Source organism: Carcharodon carcharias, chromosome 17 (assembly GCF_017639515.1).
Source record: "Carcharodon carcharias isolate sCarCar2 chromosome 17, sCarCar2.pri, whole genome shotgun sequence".
NCBI classification, from domain to species: Eukaryota; Metazoa; Chordata; class Chondrichthyes; order Lamniformes; family Lamnidae; genus Carcharodon; species Carcharodon carcharias.
The window spans coordinates 22,307,020-22,328,649 of NC_054483.1; the positions used below are offsets into that span (position 1 = coordinate 22,307,020).

The 21,630-nt window shown below is 43.6% G+C and overlaps 1 protein-coding gene across 5 annotated transcripts in view; it reads left to right on the forward strand.

Annotated features, from left to right (window-relative positions):
• The first annotated feature begins 10,884 nt into the window (after positions 1-10,884).
• The window catches only part of LOC121290207 (AP2-associated protein kinase 1-like), a 135,269-nt gene continuing 124,523 nt past the window's right edge, over positions 10,885-21,630 (forward strand). For all 5 annotated transcript variants that reach the window (XM_041210487.1, XM_041210490.1, XM_041210489.1 and 2 more), the window contains exon 1: positions 10,885-11,239. In XM_041210487.1, coding sequence (XP_041066421.1) covers positions 11,062-11,239 — 178 coding nt within the window. In that variant the 5' untranslated portion in view covers positions 10,885-11,061. The remainder of the gene's footprint in view (positions 11,240-21,630) is intronic.

Genomic DNA, 21,630 nt, shown 5'->3' on the forward strand with positions numbered 1-21,630 from the left:
GAGTTCCACTTTGCTGTTCTAAAGCATCCACCCAAAAAGAATCTGCAGTTCCTTCCCCATCACAGCACCAATTATTATTTTATTTTTTCAAGGTGATTCCAAGGTTTTTGCCTCCACTGACTTATTGAAAGTTGGGATAGATGTGACTTTTGCAGTGCTGAGATTGAAAAATGCCCATCATGTCTTGCAAGGTGACGCAAACAGAGATGGTGATTTGAATTATGTTCAGGAATACAATGGCACAACTGAATCCTGCCATGGGCTATGGTGATGTTTGCGTCATTTAATAAAATCTGGACATAACATAGCAGGTCCATAAACAGATCATTCTTGTGAAGCTTAAAACAAATGTACTAATAACCTGCAAATTCCACATTGAACTATTTTAATGCGTTGTCTGTAATTTATAAGACGACTCCATTCACTTGCTGTTTCACCAGTAAGTTCGTGATTCTTTCACAGAAATTACATTAACAGAGCCTGCACAATAAAGAATAAATGTTTGAAAATCTTTTAAGCAGTCAGATGATTGAAATTAGATAAGATTTCAGTCTGAGGATGTTCTAATTGCTGCTTGAGTGTGTTGCCTCACAAGTATGCCCATTTCTAATCTTGCTTTCAAATTTTGACATGGATCCAACCTTTGAGTGAAATATTTCACTTGTGCTCATATGCTATTTTCTGGAGCATTTATTCAGAGTATGTATCCAGGTGGATGTCATTCTGTGACTAAAGTGTCATGTTCAGTGTGGTATTAAGGAGGGCGGGGCAATGCTGGGGTGATTCACAGAGTTTGACAGGGTGGTGAACAATGTGATGGGTTTTCATGTGGGTGTGCTGATCGGCTGACATGGGGTTCCCAAGGTATCAGCCTGTGCGACAGGAACACCCAGAACTTAAGGAGGTTGCTGTGGTCCATTTGGCTCATCCCAAAGCTCAAATAAATGCTACAGGTTACTCTGTCTCTAATGGTTAAAGAACTGAATTCCTTTGTATTTCCCCATCACATTGGTGCCCCACTGATACTTTACCCCAGGTTAGAGGGAAGGCCACACTTGGCTATAGCAGGGATCTTCTATCACCTTAACCAGAAAATTGTGCCTACTGCTTGGCTTCTTCACAACTCTTTTTTTTTAATCCAGGCTGAAAACCACATTTGCTTCCCTAGTACCACCTTTCCATCCTTACAACTCACATTGTTCACTTTCCACAGACTGCAAGGTTTAATTCCTTGGTTCTCATTAAAAACGCTGAGCCACGTTCTTTTTTCTCACATTCAACTACTAGTTTCTGAGTTGATTTCTTCTACGTTATGTCAACTATTTCTCACAGATCTGTGCAATTTGAAAGATTCAGTCTGTTGGCAACAAACTGTCAGTGGATGCTATCTTTATCCAGAAGGTGGACATTCAATCTCAATGATGTTGCTGTGTTATTAAAACACTCAATTGTATAATTTTTGTTGAAATCCTTTAAAAGCGCTCAGCTGCAGTTATTTGACAGAAATTGAGACAGGAACACTCCCCAACATACTTCTGACAAGATGAAAGAGACTATAAAGAGTTGCAGGCCTTGCCAGGAGTAAATTAGTACACTTTATTTTTAATACCCGCGGATGTCCTAGATGAAGTATCCAAAGCAAAGCTCGATCAACTGCCTTCAAAACTTAACAGAGTACAAAAACACACAGTTGGATGTTGACTACAACATTGCTGGACTGCCTGTCCAATATCAGGTTTTGAATGAGGTGTTAAACTGAGAACCTGTTAACTCTCTCAGGTAGACATAAAAGGTCCCACAGCATTATTCAAAAAGAAGTAGGGGAGTTCTCCCCGGGTGTTCTGGCCAATACTTGTCTCTCTACCAACAATCCGAAAGCGGATATGTTCATGGTTATTTGTCTCACTGCATGCTATTTTGAATTTTAGTCACCTGCCCTGATATATCATTAAGTGGCTTGGTGTCAACTTTATTTAAAAAGTTTATGAAACATGGGCATCACAGGCAAGGCCAGAGTTTAGTGCCCATCCCGAATTTCCCTTGGGAAGGTGGTGGTGGGCTGATTTCTTGAACTGCTGCAGTCTAAGTAATGTATGTGCAACCACAGTGCTGGAATGGAGTTCCAGGATTTTGACCCAGTGACAGTGAAGGAGCAGCGATTTATTTCCAAGTCAGAAAAACGTGGGACTTTGAGGGGAATCTGGAAGTAGATGGTGTTCTCATGCATCTGCTGCCCTTGTTCTTCCAGGGGGTAGAACTGATGGGTTTGGATGATGCTATTAAAAGTTATTTGGCAATTTGCTATGATGCCTTGGCCAACTTAGGCAGTCCCTTATGGTTGAGGATGACTTGATTTAATTCCAGTTCAATGGGTTCTGAGAAAGCTGATAAGTCCAGTGCACGATCTACAGACTCTGCCACACGTGGAGAAAGAAGTGCTTGAAGGTTCAGGTGGATGAGTTATTTGGAGGTTTGTGCACTTTCTCCAGAATTTTGCCTCCATGTCTTTCCAACAAAGTCTCTCAATGCATTTGGTGCCTACCCAAAAGTACCTTGTCCATTTCTTCAGTCACAAGCCAGGGTACCATGAGTTGGCAATACATTACATAGATGGTACACGCTGCTGCTACTTTGCGTCAGTGGTGGAGGGAGTGAATGCTTAAGGTGGTGGTGTGCCGATCAAGCGGGCTGCTTTGTCCTGGATGGTGCCGAGCTTCTTCAGGGTTGTTGGAGCTGCACTCATCCAGGCAAGTGGAGAATATTCCATCACACTCCTGACTTGTGCCTTGTAGATTGTGGACAGGCTTTAGGGATTCAGGAGGTGAGTTACTCTCCTCAGAATTCCCAGCATCTTACTTACTCTAGTAGCCACAATGGGCTGTAACTTCCGAGCTTCTCATGCCAGATTTGGGGGTATCCCAAAGATGTGCTGGGGAACCCCTCTCAGAACTTCAAAGGTCAGGGTTTACATGGCAAATGCCCAGGAGTGCAAACTTCCTTGGGGTAATTGCCCTATGAAAACCATCTGAAAATGTAACTTAAATTGCAAACTTCAGATGGCTCCGGCTGTGTTACACAAATAATTACTCAGAAAAAGCTAAAGAATTAAAACCTCTTCTAACTTCTGAGTAACTATTGTAAAGATACAGACCCACAGGACTCCGACCACACCCCTGATCCCCCAAGGGTCACCCCGCACACCCTCAACCCCCAGAGGTGTCCCCCCACCTCCCAAATACCGCTCACATGCTTTTACCCACCACCGCCCCTCCCTGCGACTCCCCGTGGGATTCCGTCCTGAAGACTCGCAGGCCCAACAACCCCCCTGACCCGATTCCCACCCGCACTACCGACCCCCGCAACCCACCTCGCCCTCCTCCACAGGGCCTATCCCCCTCCTGACCTGGCCAGACCTCCGCTCCCAACACCTCACCACCACCCCACCCACCCTCCGGTGTCCAATCCCCCACCCCAACGTCTGACTCCCCGCAAGACCTCCTGATGTCTGACCCATCCCTCCGATGTCTGAGCCCCACTACATCCCTGATGTCCAACCCTCCCAATCCACCCACTCTTATGTCCAAACCACCCAACTCACCCCACCTTATGTCCGACCCCACCAACCCATCCCCGTTTATATCCGACCACAGCAACCCACACCCCCACAATGTCCGACCCCAACCCAGGGGTCCCTGGCGATGTTCGATCCCCATCCAGCCCTCTCCGATGGACAACCCACGCCCATCAGCCCCCGACCTCTGATCCCTCCATCTCCCAAATCCTATGCAATTACTGTAGGCACTTACCTTCTCCCTAGCCTGTCAATTTCAATCGGACCTTTAAACTTACCTGGTTTATGGCAGCCAATGCTGTAAAAAAGGGACGTGTCCTTCTTCAATCCAACTCTGCTCGACTGCCAGGCTGGGCTTTAGAGACAGCTGCTGGCCTGAGCCAGAAGGTCAGCTAAGACAGGCATGGAAGAAATTTTGCCGAAGTAATCCGATGCTGATTGCCACTCGAGGAAGTCATGGCCCAATATTTATCTAGCAGTGTTATGCGATACCTTTGTGAAGTGCCTTTGGGCGTTTGTCTCAGTTCAAGGTAGGATAGGATTGTATTGAATTATAAGACCATAAGACCATTAGACACAGGAGCAGAAATTAGGCCATTTGGCCCAACGAGTCTGCTCTGCCATTCAATCATGGCTGATAAGTTTCTCAACCCCATTCTCCCACCTTCTCCCCATAACCTTTGATCCCCTTACCAATCAAGAACCTATCTATCTCGGTCTCAAATACACTCAATGACCTGGCCTCCACAGCCTTCTGTGGCAATGAATTCCATAGATTCACCACTCTCTGGCTAAAGAAGTTTCTCCTCATCTCTGTTCTAAAAGGTCTTCCCTTGACTCTGAGGCTGTGCCCTCGGTCCTAGTCTCTCCTACTAATGGAAACATCTTCCTCACGTCCACTCTATCCAGGCCTTTCAGTATTTTGTAAGTTTCAATCAGATCCCCCCTCATCCTTCTAAACTCCATCGAGTATAGACCCAGAGTCCTCAAACGTTCCTCATATGTTAAGCCTTTCATTCCTGGGATCATTCTCATGAACCTCCTCTGGACCCTCTTCAGGGCCAGCACATCCTTCCGAAGATACAGGGCCCAAAATTGCTCACGATATTCTAAATGTGGTCTGACCAGAGCCTTACAAAGCCTCAGCAGCACATCCCTACTTTTATATTCTAGTCCTTTCGAAATAAATGCCAACATTGCATTTGCCTTCCTAACTACCGACTCAGCCAGCAACTTAACCTTAAGAGAATCCTGGACTAGGACTCCCAAGTCCCTTTGCACTCCAGATTTTTGAATTCTCTCCCCATTTAGAAAATAGTCCATGCCTCTATTCTTCCTACCAAAGTGCATGACCTCACACTTCCCCACGTTGTATTCCATCTGCCACTTCTTTGCCCGTTCTCCTAACCTGTCCAAATCCTTCTGCAGCCTCCCCAATACTAGCTGTCCCTCCACCTATCTTTGTATGATCTGCAAACTTAGCCAGGACGCCCTCAGTTCCTTCATCTGGATCATTAATGTATAAAGTGAAAAGTTGTGGTCCCAACACTGACCCCTGCGGAACTCCACTAGTCACTGGCTGCCATCCTGAGAAGGACCCCCTTATCCCCACTCTCTGCCTCCTGCCAGACAGCCAATCTTCTATCCATGCTAATACCTTGCCTCTAACACCATGGGCTCTTATCTTACTGAGCAGCCTCCTGTGCGGCACCTTGTCAAAGACCTTCTGGAAGTCCAAGTAGATGACATCCATTGGCTCTCCTTTGTCTAACCTACTCATTACCTCCTCAAAGAATTCTAACAGATTTGTCAGGCATGACATCCCCTTGACGAAACCATGCTGACTTTGCCCGATTTTACCATGCACTTCCAAGTATTCTGAAATCTCATCCTTAATAATGGACTCTAAAATCTTACCAACGACCAAGGTCAGACTAATCGGCCTGTAATTTCCTGTTTTTTGCCTCATTCCTTTCTTAAACAGGGGGGTTACATTAGCGATTTTCCAGTCATCTGGGACCCTCCCTGACTCCAGTGATTCCTGAAAGATCACCGCTAATGCCTCCACTATCTCTTCAGCTATCTCCTTCAGAACTCTGGGGTGTAATCCATCTGGTCCAGGTGATTTATCCACCTTCAGACCTTTCAGTTTTCCTAGCACCTTCTCCTTGGTAATGGCCACCATACTCACCTCTGCCCCCCGAATTATATGGGAAATATACAGCAAAGTCAGGTCATTTAAGCCAACCAGTCCATGTCGGTGTTTATGATCCACTCAAGCTTCCTTCCATCTTTCCTTATCTATCACCATAACTGTCTATTCCCTTTTCCCTCACATGCTTGTCTTACTTACCCTTGAATGAACTACACTATTCACTTCATGCAATCTCCAAGGGAGCAAGTTCCAAAGTCGGGTGAAATTTCTTCCAAATTGCCTATTCGATTTCTTGGTGACATCCTTTTCTCGATGGCCTCTAGTTGTGCTCTTCTCCAATATTCTCTCTAGATCCACTTGATCAAAACCCATCATCATTTTGAAGACTTCTATTAGTTCACCCCTTTCTCTTGTTTTTTCAAGAGAAACATGACCTAGCATGTCTATCCTTTCCAGATACTTATGTACTGGTATTACTGGTATCATTCTTGTAAATCTTTTTTGCGCCACTCCAGTGTCTCTGTATCCTTTTTCTAATATAGCGATTGGTACTGCATGTAATACTCTAAGTGTGGTTGAATCAAGATGTATTATAAGCGTCTGGCACATATAGGATTAATGTGCAAATGAGTACAGTATTGCCCACACAGTGATGTAAAAAGGCACACAACCCAGACCCAGGGTCAGAGTGATGTTGAGCAGAGACGTGTATAGACCTAGGCATGGAGGCAGATCTTAGCTTGTACTCTGTAAATAGTTCTAGTAGTTAACGAAGACTTACAGTTAACCTACAGTAGACCATGAAGACTTCTTTAAGACATATCGTTCTGTAACCAACACCCTCTCAACACAAGGGTCAATCCAGCACAACACAGAAGCAAAATACTGCAGATTGTTGCAAATCCCAAGAGTTTATAAGACTTCAAAATGTTCCCTTTAATTTAACGTATTAAATTGGGATGCTGAGAACAGACAAAACTCTGCCTGAAAATAGGCCCACGTGATTTGGTTGTGTTGGCGAAAAAGGGCCAGGCCGAATCCTGTAGAAAATGTAGTGTCAACTCATTTTCACACCTTAACACAAAAGAGGGGCAGCTGGTTTTTTTGGACACAGACTCTCAGACCCAGAAAGGGAGACAGAAACAGCTGCTGCTGTGAAAAGCAGATGGAGAAGACTGTTTTATGTTTGCTACCAAAGCTGGATTCTCAGGGTAACTAATTTTCTGTTTGAAGAGACGGGATGGTGGAAATTCAAGGGTCAAGGTATCATCAGAGTGAGCCTTGCTGCTGGAGATCAGTTCTGGGATACTCCAAAGACTGAATGAAGTGACTTTCAAATGACACTGGTGTGGCAGGGAGAAGGAAGTCTGCTGAAAAGCCAGGAGGAGTTTGGAACTGAATCTTTAAGGCTATCCATCTGCTGGGTGCATGGTGTAATGTACAAACAGGTCAAAAGGTATTTCGATTGTATTAATTAGTTAAGGGGACCATACCTTTTCTGCTTGATATATTGAGTGCCTGTTAAGTAATGCTTAGTCTCTGTTGCTTGTAGTTTGTTACAGTAAAAGTCTTACATCGTGAAATCTTGTCCTACATTTCTTTATACCATTCACTGAGAAACTCATCTCTCTTTTAAAAAGTTATCGCTCTCCACAGGGATTGTTGCTGGAAATCTAAAATAAAAACAGAAAATGCTGGAAATACAGGTGTCAGGCAGCATCTGTGGGGAGAAACAAAGTTAACTTGTCAGATTGATGACTGTTCATCAGAACCGATGAATGATCAAAATGTAATAGGTTGAGCTAGTTAATTTAATTTAATAGTTAATTTAGTTAATAGTTAACCAATTACATTTCTAACTTTCCTGTTCTGATGAAGGTTCTGTCGTGATGTGATGTGTGCACGTGTAATTTTAATTTCATCAGCTGGTCAAATATATATTTGCCTTCTTTACAAGGACTTTTCAAAACAATCAAAGACACTGACTTAAGATTGCTGCCACAGGTCACCTGACACATCTGGTATTACAAGTTGGCCAGTTTCTTCAAGTTTCCAATTTGGATTTCAATTAAGACATGCCAAGGCAACCTGCTATGGAATTTCACACCTGCTGATGTCAAGAGTTACTTCAAAGATGTAATGAAACTTATAACTGGCTCTTACCATTCACAATTCATCAGAAGTGATGGCTGTGGCATTAAAGAAACTAATCACTTGAGCCAGAATGCAATAGGCCAGACCTGACCAGACATGAGCTAATTAATTACCTACAACAGAACACCCCATTCATTCTGGGGAGAAAGGTCATGTGACCAGAATAACCATTTTAAAAAAAATTCTCATTCATTCATGGGATAAGGGCATCATTGGCTAGGCCAATATTTATTGTCCATCCCTAATTGCCCTTGAGAAGGCGGTGGTGGGCTGCTTTCTCGAACCACTGCAGTCCATTTTGAAATGTCTTTTATTACAACACCCAGGCTGCTAAAAGACAGTCCAGCAGAAGCCCAATGGAGCAGCAACATTATCTATCTCTCCTCAAAGCCCTATCTCAGTTTGGAATCATTACAGAGATAGAGTTTCAATCAGGAAAAGACAGATTATATTTTTAAAAACAAAGACTGTATCCAGAAATTGCAGTTCACATTGGCCTCAACTCCATTGGAATTTCAAGACCATTGTGGAAAAAAACCTGCCTCAACCATGAACACCAGCGAGGATTCAAATAGTGAACATACTACCTTTTTTACCTTTTATCACTGAATCTTAAATTTGGCCCAAAAGTAACCTCCTACTGTGCAACATGCAATGTTGAGTGTCGCGAAGGTTGGGACATGGGTTTACCTTTTTAATGATCTTTATATCCTTAACTGGGTGGGTTTTTAGCACAAAGGTTTTGTGTTTAAACTGAAAAAAGCCTGTCAGACTGAGTTCCTTGAAACCAGCACGTAAATAGTTCAGTACAAAAAACCCTGTTATGATCAGTCAAGGAGTAGGAAAGAAAGAGCACGTCCTGACATATGTCCTCAATAGTCATAACAGATCGATACAGGTTTGGCATAACTTCCCGACTATTATTGCTGAGAGGTATGTTTCTGAAGCATTTCATCTTGCACTAATCAAGACAAATGCAAGAATATCAAATTTCCAATAATCACAATAATTTATACGACAAGAGAAAAGGGTGCCGATTGGTTGACAAGTCAACTCTGATTGGCTGGGATATTGCTATGGAGAAAGCAACGGGAAACTATAGGCTCCAGAAGTTACAGCGTAATTCAAAAAACACACAAGGCTTGAACATATTCCTTTTGTTTGCTAGAATGGGTTCCTGTATATGAAAGTATGTCGCCTCTAGCAAATCTAAATGAGCCATTGTATGAGCTCCACTGATTACCTTAAAATGCTTGTTAGGGCAGTTATTAGCACACTCAGAACAGCATGTTCCTTCAATTGTTCATAATAGGCAGAGTACAGACCTTGCTCAACCAGGCGACACTTGTAAAACCCAAAACAAATGTCTACTGTTAAATGTAATTCCGCCATTGGGCAATACTTGCAAAACAATTCTTAGCGCGCTAATCACTGCATTAACAACCAATTTAAGATAATCAGTTGATCTCATAGCAGGGCTCATTTAGCTTGCTCAAAGCAACAGATATTCATAAGGATATACCCCCCACCCCACCCCCCACTCTTGGGCATCTGCCACTTGTTTGTTCTGCTTTCTACCCTTAATATCACCATTAGCACATTCCTTAGATAATATCACCACCGTCAACACCCCTTTGTCCTTTTGTCTATGACATATTTGGCAATCTCTTCTTTGCCTCCACCTATCACTGGCTCTCTATCTAGCTCTACCTGTCCCACCCCCCTCTACCAGCTTATATTTCAGCACATTTCTATAGTTCTGATGAAGAGTCATCCAGACTCGAAACTTTAACTGTGTTCCTTTCCGCAGATGCTGTCAGACCTGCTGAGTTTTTCCAGCTATTTTTGTTTTTGTTTTTGTTTCAGATATTCATATGGACTTGTTCTCTGCAAACAAAAGGAATACATTCAAACCTTGCACCTTTTTTCAATTACCCGGAGCTTGGGGAGCCTATAATAGCCCTGTTGATTTCTCCATGACAAGTCTTGGCCAATAAAGGTCGACTTGCCAACCCATTGGCACCCTTTTCTCCTGTGGTATAAATTGTTGTGATCATTCAAAATTTGGAATTCTTGCATTTGTCCTGAGGAGTTATTTCTCTTCAGCAGTGTTCAAGTTCTGTAATAGGTGGCTGTTTACCTACTTTTCCATTCTTTTGCTCTAAAAATAAAGCCCAGTGCTTGGTTTGCTCTTTCTTTAAATGGCCTGTAGTACAACCTTGAGTCGTTGGTGTATTTCTGCTCAGAGATCCCTTTGTTCTTGCACATTTATATGGCAGGTGTTTTCCAATACCCTTGTGAAGGCCTATAAAGGTGCTATAAAAATGCAAATCAATGTTGTTCTCCCTCCTGCAGTAAGCAGGCTTGACCGCCAGACACCGCTCAAATCCCTTGGACGGGAATCAGGCCCTTCAACCCAAAGCGTCCGTGTTGGCCCGAAACTCTCAGTTAAGGAATCGAATCCCACTCAATGAATGGAAAAATTACTTCTGAGCTATTTTAATATATATAATATCCAAATTTATTTCCGTGAGCTGCAATAAAACTCTCACGTCTCTAACCTGCCGCCTCGCTGTGAGGAGAAACCGTCGACGCCCTGAGCGGACAGCCGGCAGTGCATGCCGGGATTTGTAGTCTGAACTGGCCGAAGCGCAAGCGCCGTGCGCTGCAATGGTCTCTGGGACTTGTAGTCCTCCAGCGGGCCGGCCGCTGCCCGTCTCCATGACAACACACCCGCTCTAGAAACTATAATTCCCATCGGGCATTGCTGTCCATCATATCTACTTCAAACAAAGTGTCGATTCACAGGATTCCAGTGATGTCCCCAAATGTGATTGTTTCTCCTACCCCGCTTTGTTAGATGGTGCTTCTGCCCTTCAATCGTAAATTTAAAAGACTTATTTTCCGTGAAGCGTTGGCGATGGATGGGGGAACTTCCGGTACGCTGCGTATCCGGGTCGTGGCGCGCTGATCCCCTGCTCTTTGGGTCCGGCTTTATTTATTTCATGTCGGGATTAACGCCACGGAAGCCGGCCTGGTCCGCCCCTCATCCCTTCCCGTCCCCGTCCCGGCTGGGCCCGGCTCGGCGGAGAAATCAGCCCGGCTTTCAGTTTGAATTGCTATCCTGTTCCGCCTCCCCCCACCCCCCCGCCGGGTTTGGTGGGGAGAGTATTGTGGAGTGATGAAGAAATTCTTCGACTCGCGGCGGGAGGCGGTGGGCTCGGGTTCGGGAGGAGGAGGTGGAGGTGGTGGAGGAGGCAGCGGCGGAGGCGGTGGCTTGTGCCCCGGCAGCGGCTTCATTGGCCGGGTGTTCAGTGTGGGCCGGCAGCAGGTGACTGTGGAGGAAGTGGTGGCTGAAGGTGAGATGCGGTCATTTACCGTGGGGCGGGGATGGGGAGAGCAGCTGGGCCGCAGTGACTCCGGCATTTCCAATATTACCGATCCTGCAATCCCAATAATACTGACCCTGCAATCCCAATAATACTGACCCTGCAATCCCAATAATACCGACCATGCAATCCCAATATTAGCGATCCTGCAATCCAATACTGACCCTGCAATCCCACTATTACTGACCCTGCAATCCCACTATTACTGACCCTGCAATCCCAGTACTACTGACACTGCAATCCCAGTATTACTGATCCTGCAACCCCAATATTACTGATCCTGCAATCCCAGTATTACCGATCCTGCAATCCCAATACCGATCCTGCAATCCCAATACCGATCCTGCAATCCCAATACCGATCCTGCAATCCCAATATTACTGACACTGTAATCCCAGTATTACTGATCCTGCAATCCCAGTATTACAGATCCTGCAATCCCAGTATTACAGATCCTGCAATCCCAGTATTACAGATCCTGCAACCCCAGTATTACTGACCCTGCAATCCCAATATTACCGATCCTGCAATCCCAATACTGATCCTGCAATCCCAATATTACCGATTCTGCAATCCCAGTATTACTGATTCTGCAATCCAATATTGATCTAGCATTCCCAATACTGACCCTGCAATCCCAATATTACTGACCCTGCCAAGCCTATATTACTGACCCTGCCAAGCCTATATTACTGATCCTGCCATGCCAATATTACTGATCCTGCCATGCCAATATTACTGCCCCTGCAATGCCAATATTACCGACCCTGCAATGCCAATATTACCAATCCTGCAATCTCAATATTAATGATCCTGCATTCCTAATATTACCGACCCTGCAATCCCAGTATTACTGATTCTGCAATCCAATATTGATCCAGCATTCCCAATACTGACCCTGCAATCCCAATACTGACCCTGCAATCCCAATACTGACCCTGCAATCCCAATATTACTGACCCTGCCATGCCAATATTACTGACCCTGCCATGCCAATATTACTGACCCTGCATTGTCAATATTACTGACCTGGCAATGTCAATATTACTGACCCGGCAATCCCAGTATGACTGATCCTGCAATCCTTGTACTACTGACCCTGCAGTGCCAGTGTTGCTGACGCTGCAGTGCCAGTGTTGCTGACGCTGCAGTGCCAGTGTTGCTGACGCTGCAGTGCCAGTGTTGCTGACGCTGCAGTGCTAGTCTGATCCTGCAATCCCAATATTGACCCTACAATGCCAGTATCACTGATCCTGCAATTCTAGTACTGATCCTTCAATCCCAACATTAAAATCCTGCTACCCCAGTACTGATAATTCAATCTCAATATTACTGAACCAACATGTGCAATATTTTTGATCTGACATTCACAATACTGATCAAACAAGAATCCCAACACTGATCCAGCATTCCCAAAAATTACTTATCCAGCATTCACAGTGTTAATGATCTAGCTTTTTCACAGCATCCCCAATACTGATCCTGTAGTCAGGGTATCATTGATCCAGAATTCCAAATACTGATTCTGCATCCAAGTGTTTCTGTTCTAACCTTCCCAATGTGAGTGATCCAGAATTCCCGATGTTATTCTCTCATTCTCAGTATTATTGATCCAACGTGTTCAGTGTCACCTATCAAGCAATCCCAATATTACTGATCCAGTATTCCCCATGTCATAGATGTAGCAATTCCAATACTGATTGTGCAATCCAAGTGTTAATGTTCCAGGAATCTCAGGATGACTGACCCAGCAATGCCAGTTGGCATCTAGCACTCCCACTGTCACTGATGCAAGAATTTCAGTATTATTGCTCAGATCCAGCAGTCATTAGATTATTGCTGTGTGATCCTGCAGTCATAATGTTACGGAGTTCGCTGAGGCTCAGAAGCAATATTACTGAGAGCCAGAAATCCAATGAATACCGATGGAGCCAACAATGTTTTTGGAATTGCTACAGCATTACAGTAATGTCAATAATGGATCAGCGCCTGCCTTGATCCTAGTACGTTGCCTAGATTATTAGGATTGCTGGGTTCCTCACTAAGACCTACAGTCGTTATATAAATGAGATCAAATATTCGGCTCGTAGACCCATCAAAAGTACATTGTTCTCCAGCAGTCAGTATTATTGCTCTTGGACCTGACACGATGTTGGTCATGTTAATAATGGACCCAGCAATTCTGGTGCTATTTTTGAGATCTGCAGTAATTGTAGTAACCGATATAAAAACATCTTACTCATCGACCTGAAGACTACGATTAAAAATGAACCTGCATCAATTTCAGTATTACTGAGACCTGTTAAAAATTGAGATCATCATTTTAAAACATTTTTCGTGATGGAGTTGCAGCAGTTATTATCAACAGACTATTACTGATGAAGCTGTGATAAAATTATTTTTCTTTGTCCTGCAAAGACCTATAATTAGTTTGTATGGTAACTTCCAAGCTGGGGTTGTTCTTCTTGGAGCAAGGGAGATTGAGGTGTATAAGAAAAGTTGTTCCCATTACCTGATGGTACAAGCGCGGTGGGATGCAAATTTAAGGTTTTGGACAAGAGATACGGGAGCAAGGGGCAGGCGGTATGTGACAAGAAACTTTTTCACAGTGAGTGGTCATGACCTGGAACACTCTGCTTATCAAGATGATGGAAGCAGAGATGGTCAATAATTTCAAAAGGAAATTGGATGGGCTTTTGAGGCTTTGCAGGGCTTGAAGGATAGAGCGGGGAATTGGGACTGATTGAATTGCTCTCTCTCGAGAGAGAGCTGACATGGACTGCTGGGCTGAATGGCTTCGTCTATGCCATTATGACATTAATCTTAACGGGTTCATGTCATGTTTGAGAAGATCCTTCAAGATTATTTACATGTCTGCAACTGGGATTTGTGTACCATGTTTAGTCGAGGCAGGAATTTTATTTTTCTGAATAACACTGAGTTGTGCTAGGATAGGGTTCCTTGCAGCAAAGGTAGAGATCATTGGTGGTTGCTTGGCTGATACTTTTTCCCCTCCTCACTCACTCATTCTTTTATTTTGAGGGAAATGAAAATGCTGAGATTGGTATGAGTTGAGCAGCAGCATTGTGAATAGATCCCGTTGAAGAAAGAAAACACTTGCATTTATGTAACCTGTTTCACGACCTTTTAGAAATTTGCAAAGTACTTCACAGCCTTTTGAAGTGCAGTCACAGTTGAAATGTAAAAATTGCAGCAGCTAATTTGTGCAGTGAGATCTCACAAACAGCAATATGATCACGATCAGATCATATGCTTTAGTGATGTAGGTTGAGGGAGGAATATTGCCCAGGACAATGGGGAGAACACCTCTCCTCTTCCTTGAAATAGGGCAGTGGGATCTATTCCATCCACCTAAGAGGGCAGACATTAAAGCCTTGAACCTACCACCTTCTGACTCAGAGGCAAAACTACCCACTAAGTTGAGACTGACACCTTTCTCCAATTGTGCAGAAGAGATTCATAGCACAGTGTGGTTCTGTCTGCAGCAGGAGTTCTTGTTCATGAATCTCCTTCCTTGAATAAAATTATATTTCTAACCTTTTTTGTAACTGTTAGAAATTGTCTGCCTGTGAACTGGCATATTGTGTTCCAGAATAGGCCAGCGATTCAAGCTGGCGGGTCTTCACTCCATGGCTACATTTTTCACTTGTGTGGAGGCTGGGGGCAAAGTGGGGTCCCTATTCCCCATGGGCTCTTCTGCAGTTCGGACCTCTTGGCGTAAATGACTTGGGAACAGATTTGGGAAAGAGCTATCCACTGCCGTGACTAGACATGTTCTTTAACTTCTTGTGACTTAGAATAGGCAAGGAACAACTTTTCCTTCAAAGAGTATGTCTGCCTTCTGAAAAATAATTTGAAATCGAGTTCATTTTCACAATCCAACTCGAGCAGGTTCTTGAAGTTTACGAAAATTGTAAACCAAGATTGCTTGTATTTTGGCAGCTAATGTGCCTGATTTAGCATAACCATTTAGAATATAGAAGAAGTGATTGCAAGTATTTCACATTACAAGCTCTGCCATTTGCCCAGGCCATGTCTCTGATATTGGCCTCTCCAAATGTGGCCAGATTTTTATTTTTCACGTGATCTTTTGGCTTGCAGTGTTACTGAAAGAACTTATCTCTCCCTCAACTGTTTCCATTGATTGTCTTCCGCCAAGTTTACACCAGCCCAACTAACTCCCATCCTGTGGTTGCCATTGTTTGGACAGTGCACAGGATCCCAACTCCCAGTGTACATTAATAATCCATGTAGATACTTTTGATTTCTGACATTCTCAAGCCTGTTCTGGTCTTTGAACCTTTTTTACATTGAGAGATTATTTAGTGCCTTTCAATCCAAAGTCTTTGTATGTTTCCTCCGTCAGTTGGCATCTGCGGTAAGGGCGAATCGGGATTAACTTGAATGATATCAGAAAGTCTGCTTTACATTTGTACAGGATGCATTCGAGTCCAGAGAAAACATTGAAGGCCGCAAAGGATTGACTGTTCACTGGGAGGTCGCTTGGGGAGACAGGAACAACACTGTGGGAAAATATTTTCTCGTTAACTGATCAGAAGGATGTGCACACTGTGTAATATCCTTTTATTTTGCAGCATAGGTTTTAAATCTATTGTGGAGGGCAAGGTGTAGAAAGAAAGAGAAGCTGTGAATGCTCAGAATTGGAATTAGGATCATTTTATTTGGCCAACCTAAACTTCCAGCTCCACAAGAACTGGTTAACTTAGTAAAGGTTATTATAGTCCATTTTTGAAGATAATTTGGAAGCAGGATTCAAGGATAAGGACTCCCAGTGTTGCAGAAGTGTAGTGCTGGACATGACGAGCTTTGACTTTTAGTTTGACACTATGGCCATCCTCTTGCCTCCATGGCAGAGGTTGCAGATTGAAGCTTTCCCCCAGGATTGGAGTGATTCATCTCATGGTGTTTCAGTGCAGGACTGAGGCAGTGCTACACTGCCAAAGATGTTTCTATTCAGATTACAGAGAAGACATTAATTCCAGGCACCATCTAGAAATCCAAATGGACAGAAAAGACTCCATGGACTATTTGTGAAAGAAGGGAACCTGAAGGCCTGGCGACATTCCTCTCGCAACCAACACCATGAGAAACAGATTAACCATTAATTCATCTCATTGCTGTTGTGGGGCCTTGCTGTGTTTGAATTGGCTCCTGTATTTATATACAAAATAGCAGTGACAATAAGTCAAAAAGATAACAGTCTGTCCTGAGGATGTGAAAAACATTATATAAACACAATATTTTTAAAAAATTGGCTGGAGATAGACACTTGGTCTGACGGCATCTGAAAGCGAGATGGTTCCTCCAGAGACTGCTGGTCTGAACTTGGCTGGAGGTGAATCTCATTGTGTTGAACGAATGCCAATTTCTGTAGAGAATTTAGTCACACCAGACCTTGTCATATCCTGGTTCAGCAGCAATGTCAGCTGTAGCTCAGTTGGTAATACTCTCTGCAATGAAGGAGAAGGTAGCGGATTGAAGTCCCTCCCCAGGGACTTGAGCACAAAAAGCAAAACTTAACAATCCCAGTGCAGTACCGAGGGAGTGCTGCACTGTAGGAGGTGCTGTCTTTAAGATGAGAGGTCCCATCTGCCTTCTGAGGCAGACGTAAAGAATCCCATGGAACTGTTTTGAAGAAGAGAGTTCCCCTCGGTGTCCTGGTCATCATTTATCCCACAATCGACAGCAAAACATTATCACATTGCCGTCATGGGGGCTTGCTGTACAGATGCCACTTTTGCTATTTTATAACAGTGAGCACACTTTAAAGCTGTGAAGCATGTTGCAGTGCCCTAAGGTTGTGAAAGATGCAAGATAATGCAGTCTTTGCTTTCAGGATGTTGTTAGAATAGAAAGTTCTAGGCTTAATTTCTAGGGATGATTAACAGGGCCAATCAACTTCCAGACTCTGAGAGGACATTGCACTTCAAATGTCCTTTCAGAAATCAGCAGTGACGATGGATTTTTTCGAATGTATTATTGATTCAGGTTGACTTCCAAATAAATAAAATTCTGAAGTGGTACCTCAAGTCTTGCAGTCGCTTCTTGAAGAGTGCTGAACAGAAATACCAAGATGTGCAAAAATTATGTGGACCAACACTTTTGATCATATTTCTAAAGGAGTCATTTGAAAACAAAACCTTTTCTATTGCTAAATGTGGAAGATGTTTGCATTGTAGTTGTTTTTGTTCTTGACTCATCTTTCCCATGTGGTGAATATTGCACTTCACCCTCTTCAAACCTTTTTTCATCCTTGCCCCTGAAAGAGTTAACAGCTGAGATGAATGTGGTTTTGCAGCTCTGGGGCCCCTTTTCTCAGCAATCAAGTAGGAGTGTTTGATTGATCTTCAAGTGAAATAGCAAGGAAACTTGCAATCACTGACCCCTGCAGCCAGTGACGTTGAACGAATTTTTGCTCCCGAGTGCATTGCTCATACTGAGTAGGGAGGTTTGTCATTCCAATGTTGTCAAATGTTGAGAAACAGGAGGACAAAGGCAGTGATGGGCCATGACTGATGAGATGTTGGAACTAGTGGAATTCAGCAAGACAACAGGCAAAACCACAGGACAGGATAGGGTGAAGGATCATATTTCAGACATTGGGAGGCTACAAGTGGAGTTAGACCTTTTGTTATGACCCAATTGTTAAACCTGCAATCATGAAACGGAGACAGATTGGAGAAAATACCTACTCCAATGCTTGATAATTTGGCAGTATTGTTTGGCTGAAGAAGTTATTTTGGTTGGGTTTAAATTTGATATAATACACAACAATCTGTGTGCGCGCACAGACAAAGCAGTTCAGTATTTCCAGAAGTAGAGTTGTAATAAGCAGATGCCCCAACAAAAGCCTTGAATTTAAATGTCACCCAACATGAGCTTTGTGTCTCTGGTTGTACACACTTTGGGTGAATCTGTGTCAAAGCTTTTAAATGGAACACATGCTGACGGTATATGTTTCTGCTTTGGGGGAGGGTGAAAAGAGAAGAAAAATAGGTGAGAAGATCAGATACCAGTGTAATCTATCTCCTCATGAGAACATTAATCACAGCTGCATGCTTATGATCCCTTACCCAGTGCAAAGTTGTATTGTCATCAAGCCAAAGGTTGGACAGCTGAGTCAGAAATGGACCTTATGGGAATTTGGATTCTAGATGTTCAAAATGTTTCAGTGGTCCACGTAATTTTCTTTTATTCATCCCAGAGATGTGGGTGTCACTGGCTCGGCCAATATTTATTGCCCAATCCTAATTGCCCTTGAGAAGGTGGTGTTGAGCTGCCTTCTTGAACTGCTGCAATCCATGTGGTGTAGGTACACCCACAGTGCTGCTAGAGAGGGACTACAATGATTTGGGCCCAGCAAGGATGAATAAACGGTAATATATTTTCAGGTCAGGATGGTGTGTAACTTGGAGGGGAACTTGCAACTGGTGGTGACCCCATATGTCTGCTGTCCTTCTAGATGGTAGATGTCATGGATGTGGAAAGCGCTGTCGAAGGAGCTTTGTTGAGTTGCTGCAATGCAAGTTGTAGATTGTACACACTGCTGATGCTATGTGCCACTGGTATAGGAAGAGAACATGGAAGGTGGTGGATGGGGTGTCAATCAAGCGGGCTGCTTTGTCCTGGATGGTGTCGAGATTCTCGAGTGTTGTTGGAGCTGGACTCACCCAGGCAAGTGAAGAGTATTCCATCACACTACTGACTTGTGCTTTGTAGATGGTGGAGAGGCTTTGAGGAGTCCAGAGATGAGTTACTCACTGCAGGATTTCTAGTCCTTGCCTGCTCTTGTAGCCACAGTACTTATAAGGCTGGTCCAGTTCAGCTTCTGGTCAATGGTAACCCCACTGGTGTTGATAGTGGAGAGAGTGAATGAGGAAGTGGGATAGGTTGGACCAGAAAGCTCATGAGTACTGATTGTGGAGCGCAGCACATTTTCATTGTCCAAGCAATCATTGTTCATTGCAAAAGAAAAATGGACTAAATGCAATGTCCCCCAGTGTTAATAAAATTCAAATCATGTGTTATAAAAGTGAAAACTTGCAGTTCAGTCATTTGTAAACCAGTGGCTCTGATTAGAGAGAATAACATCTCCTTTGCCTATTGTCGACCACTTGTTTTCTCTTGTGATGCCGAAATAGACAGAATTACAGAACGACAAACCTGAAAATGCTGGCATTCCATTTAAGAAAGATAATTGTGAGCTTTTGACACAGTGAATTAGTGCGCCTGATTAAATTGGCATAGATTTGTGCTGCCTCTACATGATTGAGTTCCCCACCATCCTCACTGATTTCAGGAAGGGTCTCTTCAAGGTGGTGCCCCAGCTGAGCAAAGCATCCTGGATTGGATGGTGGGGAGGGGAGACTTTCACATCATGGAAGTCCTGCAGTTTAAAGCATTTGAAGGGCTGCGGTTTTTGATTAAAGTTAATTTGGGAAAAGAAACTTGAATAATCCATTTGAATTAAGATATAGCAGTTCTGTGCAACCCTGCAACAAAAGCAAAACTAGGATCGTGCCAAATAGCCAGGCTTAAAATACAGGAGAAATTGCAACAGAGATGATGAAGCTCTGCTTCCTTGTCACATTGCAGTGACAGAAACATCACCGAGCAGCTCCAATTACTTATTAAAATGCAGGCGCATTCAAGTTGAAATCAATGTCTCAAACGTGCCCATGTGATCAGGTTGAAAGAGACCTACCTTGAGCATTCAATGTAGTGAGTTCATGTTCTGATCCAAGCCATTACTTGTTTGGAGGCAGCCAGTTATTTTGTTACTGGGAGAAATGGCTAGTAGGTCATTTCAAGGTCACACGCCTGCTCTCTGCTGGAAATGGTGTGTGGGAGCACTCCAAGGAGGGAACACGTCATCCGACAGAATATGGTCCTTGGCAAAGAGTGAAGCTAATTGATTTCATTCTTTTCTGTGACCACAACTAACTTGTGACTTTGGCATTTTCAAGCCATCAGAATTGCCCTCCCTTGAGGAGATAGCTAAGTCATGCTGGCCTGATGTTCCTGATTTACCATGCTGGTGATGTGCTCTGTGGGATGTGGGCTTTGCTGGCTAGGCCAGCATTTATTGCCCATCCCTAATTGCCCTTGTTCATTTTTAAGAGTCAACCACATTGCTGTGGGTCTGGAGTCACCTACGTAGGCCAGATTTCCTTCCCTAAACGACATCAGTGAACCAGATGGGTTTTTACGACAATCGATAATGGTTTCATGGTCATCATTGGACTTTTAATTCCAGGCATTTATTGAATGGCAGATGGTGGAATTTGAACCCGGGCCCCCAGAGCATTACCCTGGGTCTTTGGATTACCAGTCCGGTGACAATACCACTACGCCTCCGCCTCCCTCATATTCTTGCTGCTGAAACACATTGGATGGCCTTGGAGAAAATTTTGAGGCCAAAAAGCTGACAAAACCAGTGTTGCAGACCTTGCTGAGGTTGAGCGATTATTGCTATCCCCGGGCAAGGCACTGAGCATTCAGATCCTGCAGAAACCTGCAAGATTTTCTCACCTACACAGTGGCACATGGGTTAGAGAAAATTGAAATGCACAATTCTGAGCACTTTGGAAAATAATAAATTGAAACCATGGCTCATGAGCATTTGCTTCATCGTGGGAAACTGAGCTTGCTTTCTAAGTTTCATTATTGCATTGTTTTCTTCTTCCTCCATTGTATATTGCTGAAAAAAGAGACAAGTCGAAGCTTTCTGCCTTGCGCTCATCAGGACACTCGCAAAAATACCAATTTATACTGTATGTGAAGAGAATGCTGATTGGTTGGCAAGTGGTGTTGCCATGGAGAATGCACCACTGATGGTCACTGACAGTTAACTGCCAAGCATTGTTTGAAATTTAAACCAGGCAGCTTGACCCTGATTGGTCAGGGCATTGCCCTGAAGAATGAGTCAGCAAATGGCTGCCACTCATTTTGTTTAGCTAAAACATGCGTAGTGTATATACATGTTCTTTATGTCTGCAAACCTGTGTCTTAATATACGTATCTTCCAGTAGATGCAAACGTGCCACACTGTGAGCCTGACTGACAATCTTAAATTGGTTGTCAACGTAATTCTTAGCACACTGAGGATTATTTAGCAAAGATAGTCCAATCATGGAATCACAGCTAATGTTGGGCACTGTTTTGAGTTTTGCAAGCATGGGCTGGTTGGGTACAGTCTGTACCCTGCCCGTTATGAACAGCGGCTGGGACATGCTGTTTGAAACAATCTGCTAGTCTTTGGGATGTATGGCCTACATATCTAGCATCACACTATGTACCATGCTACTTATTTGCACGAT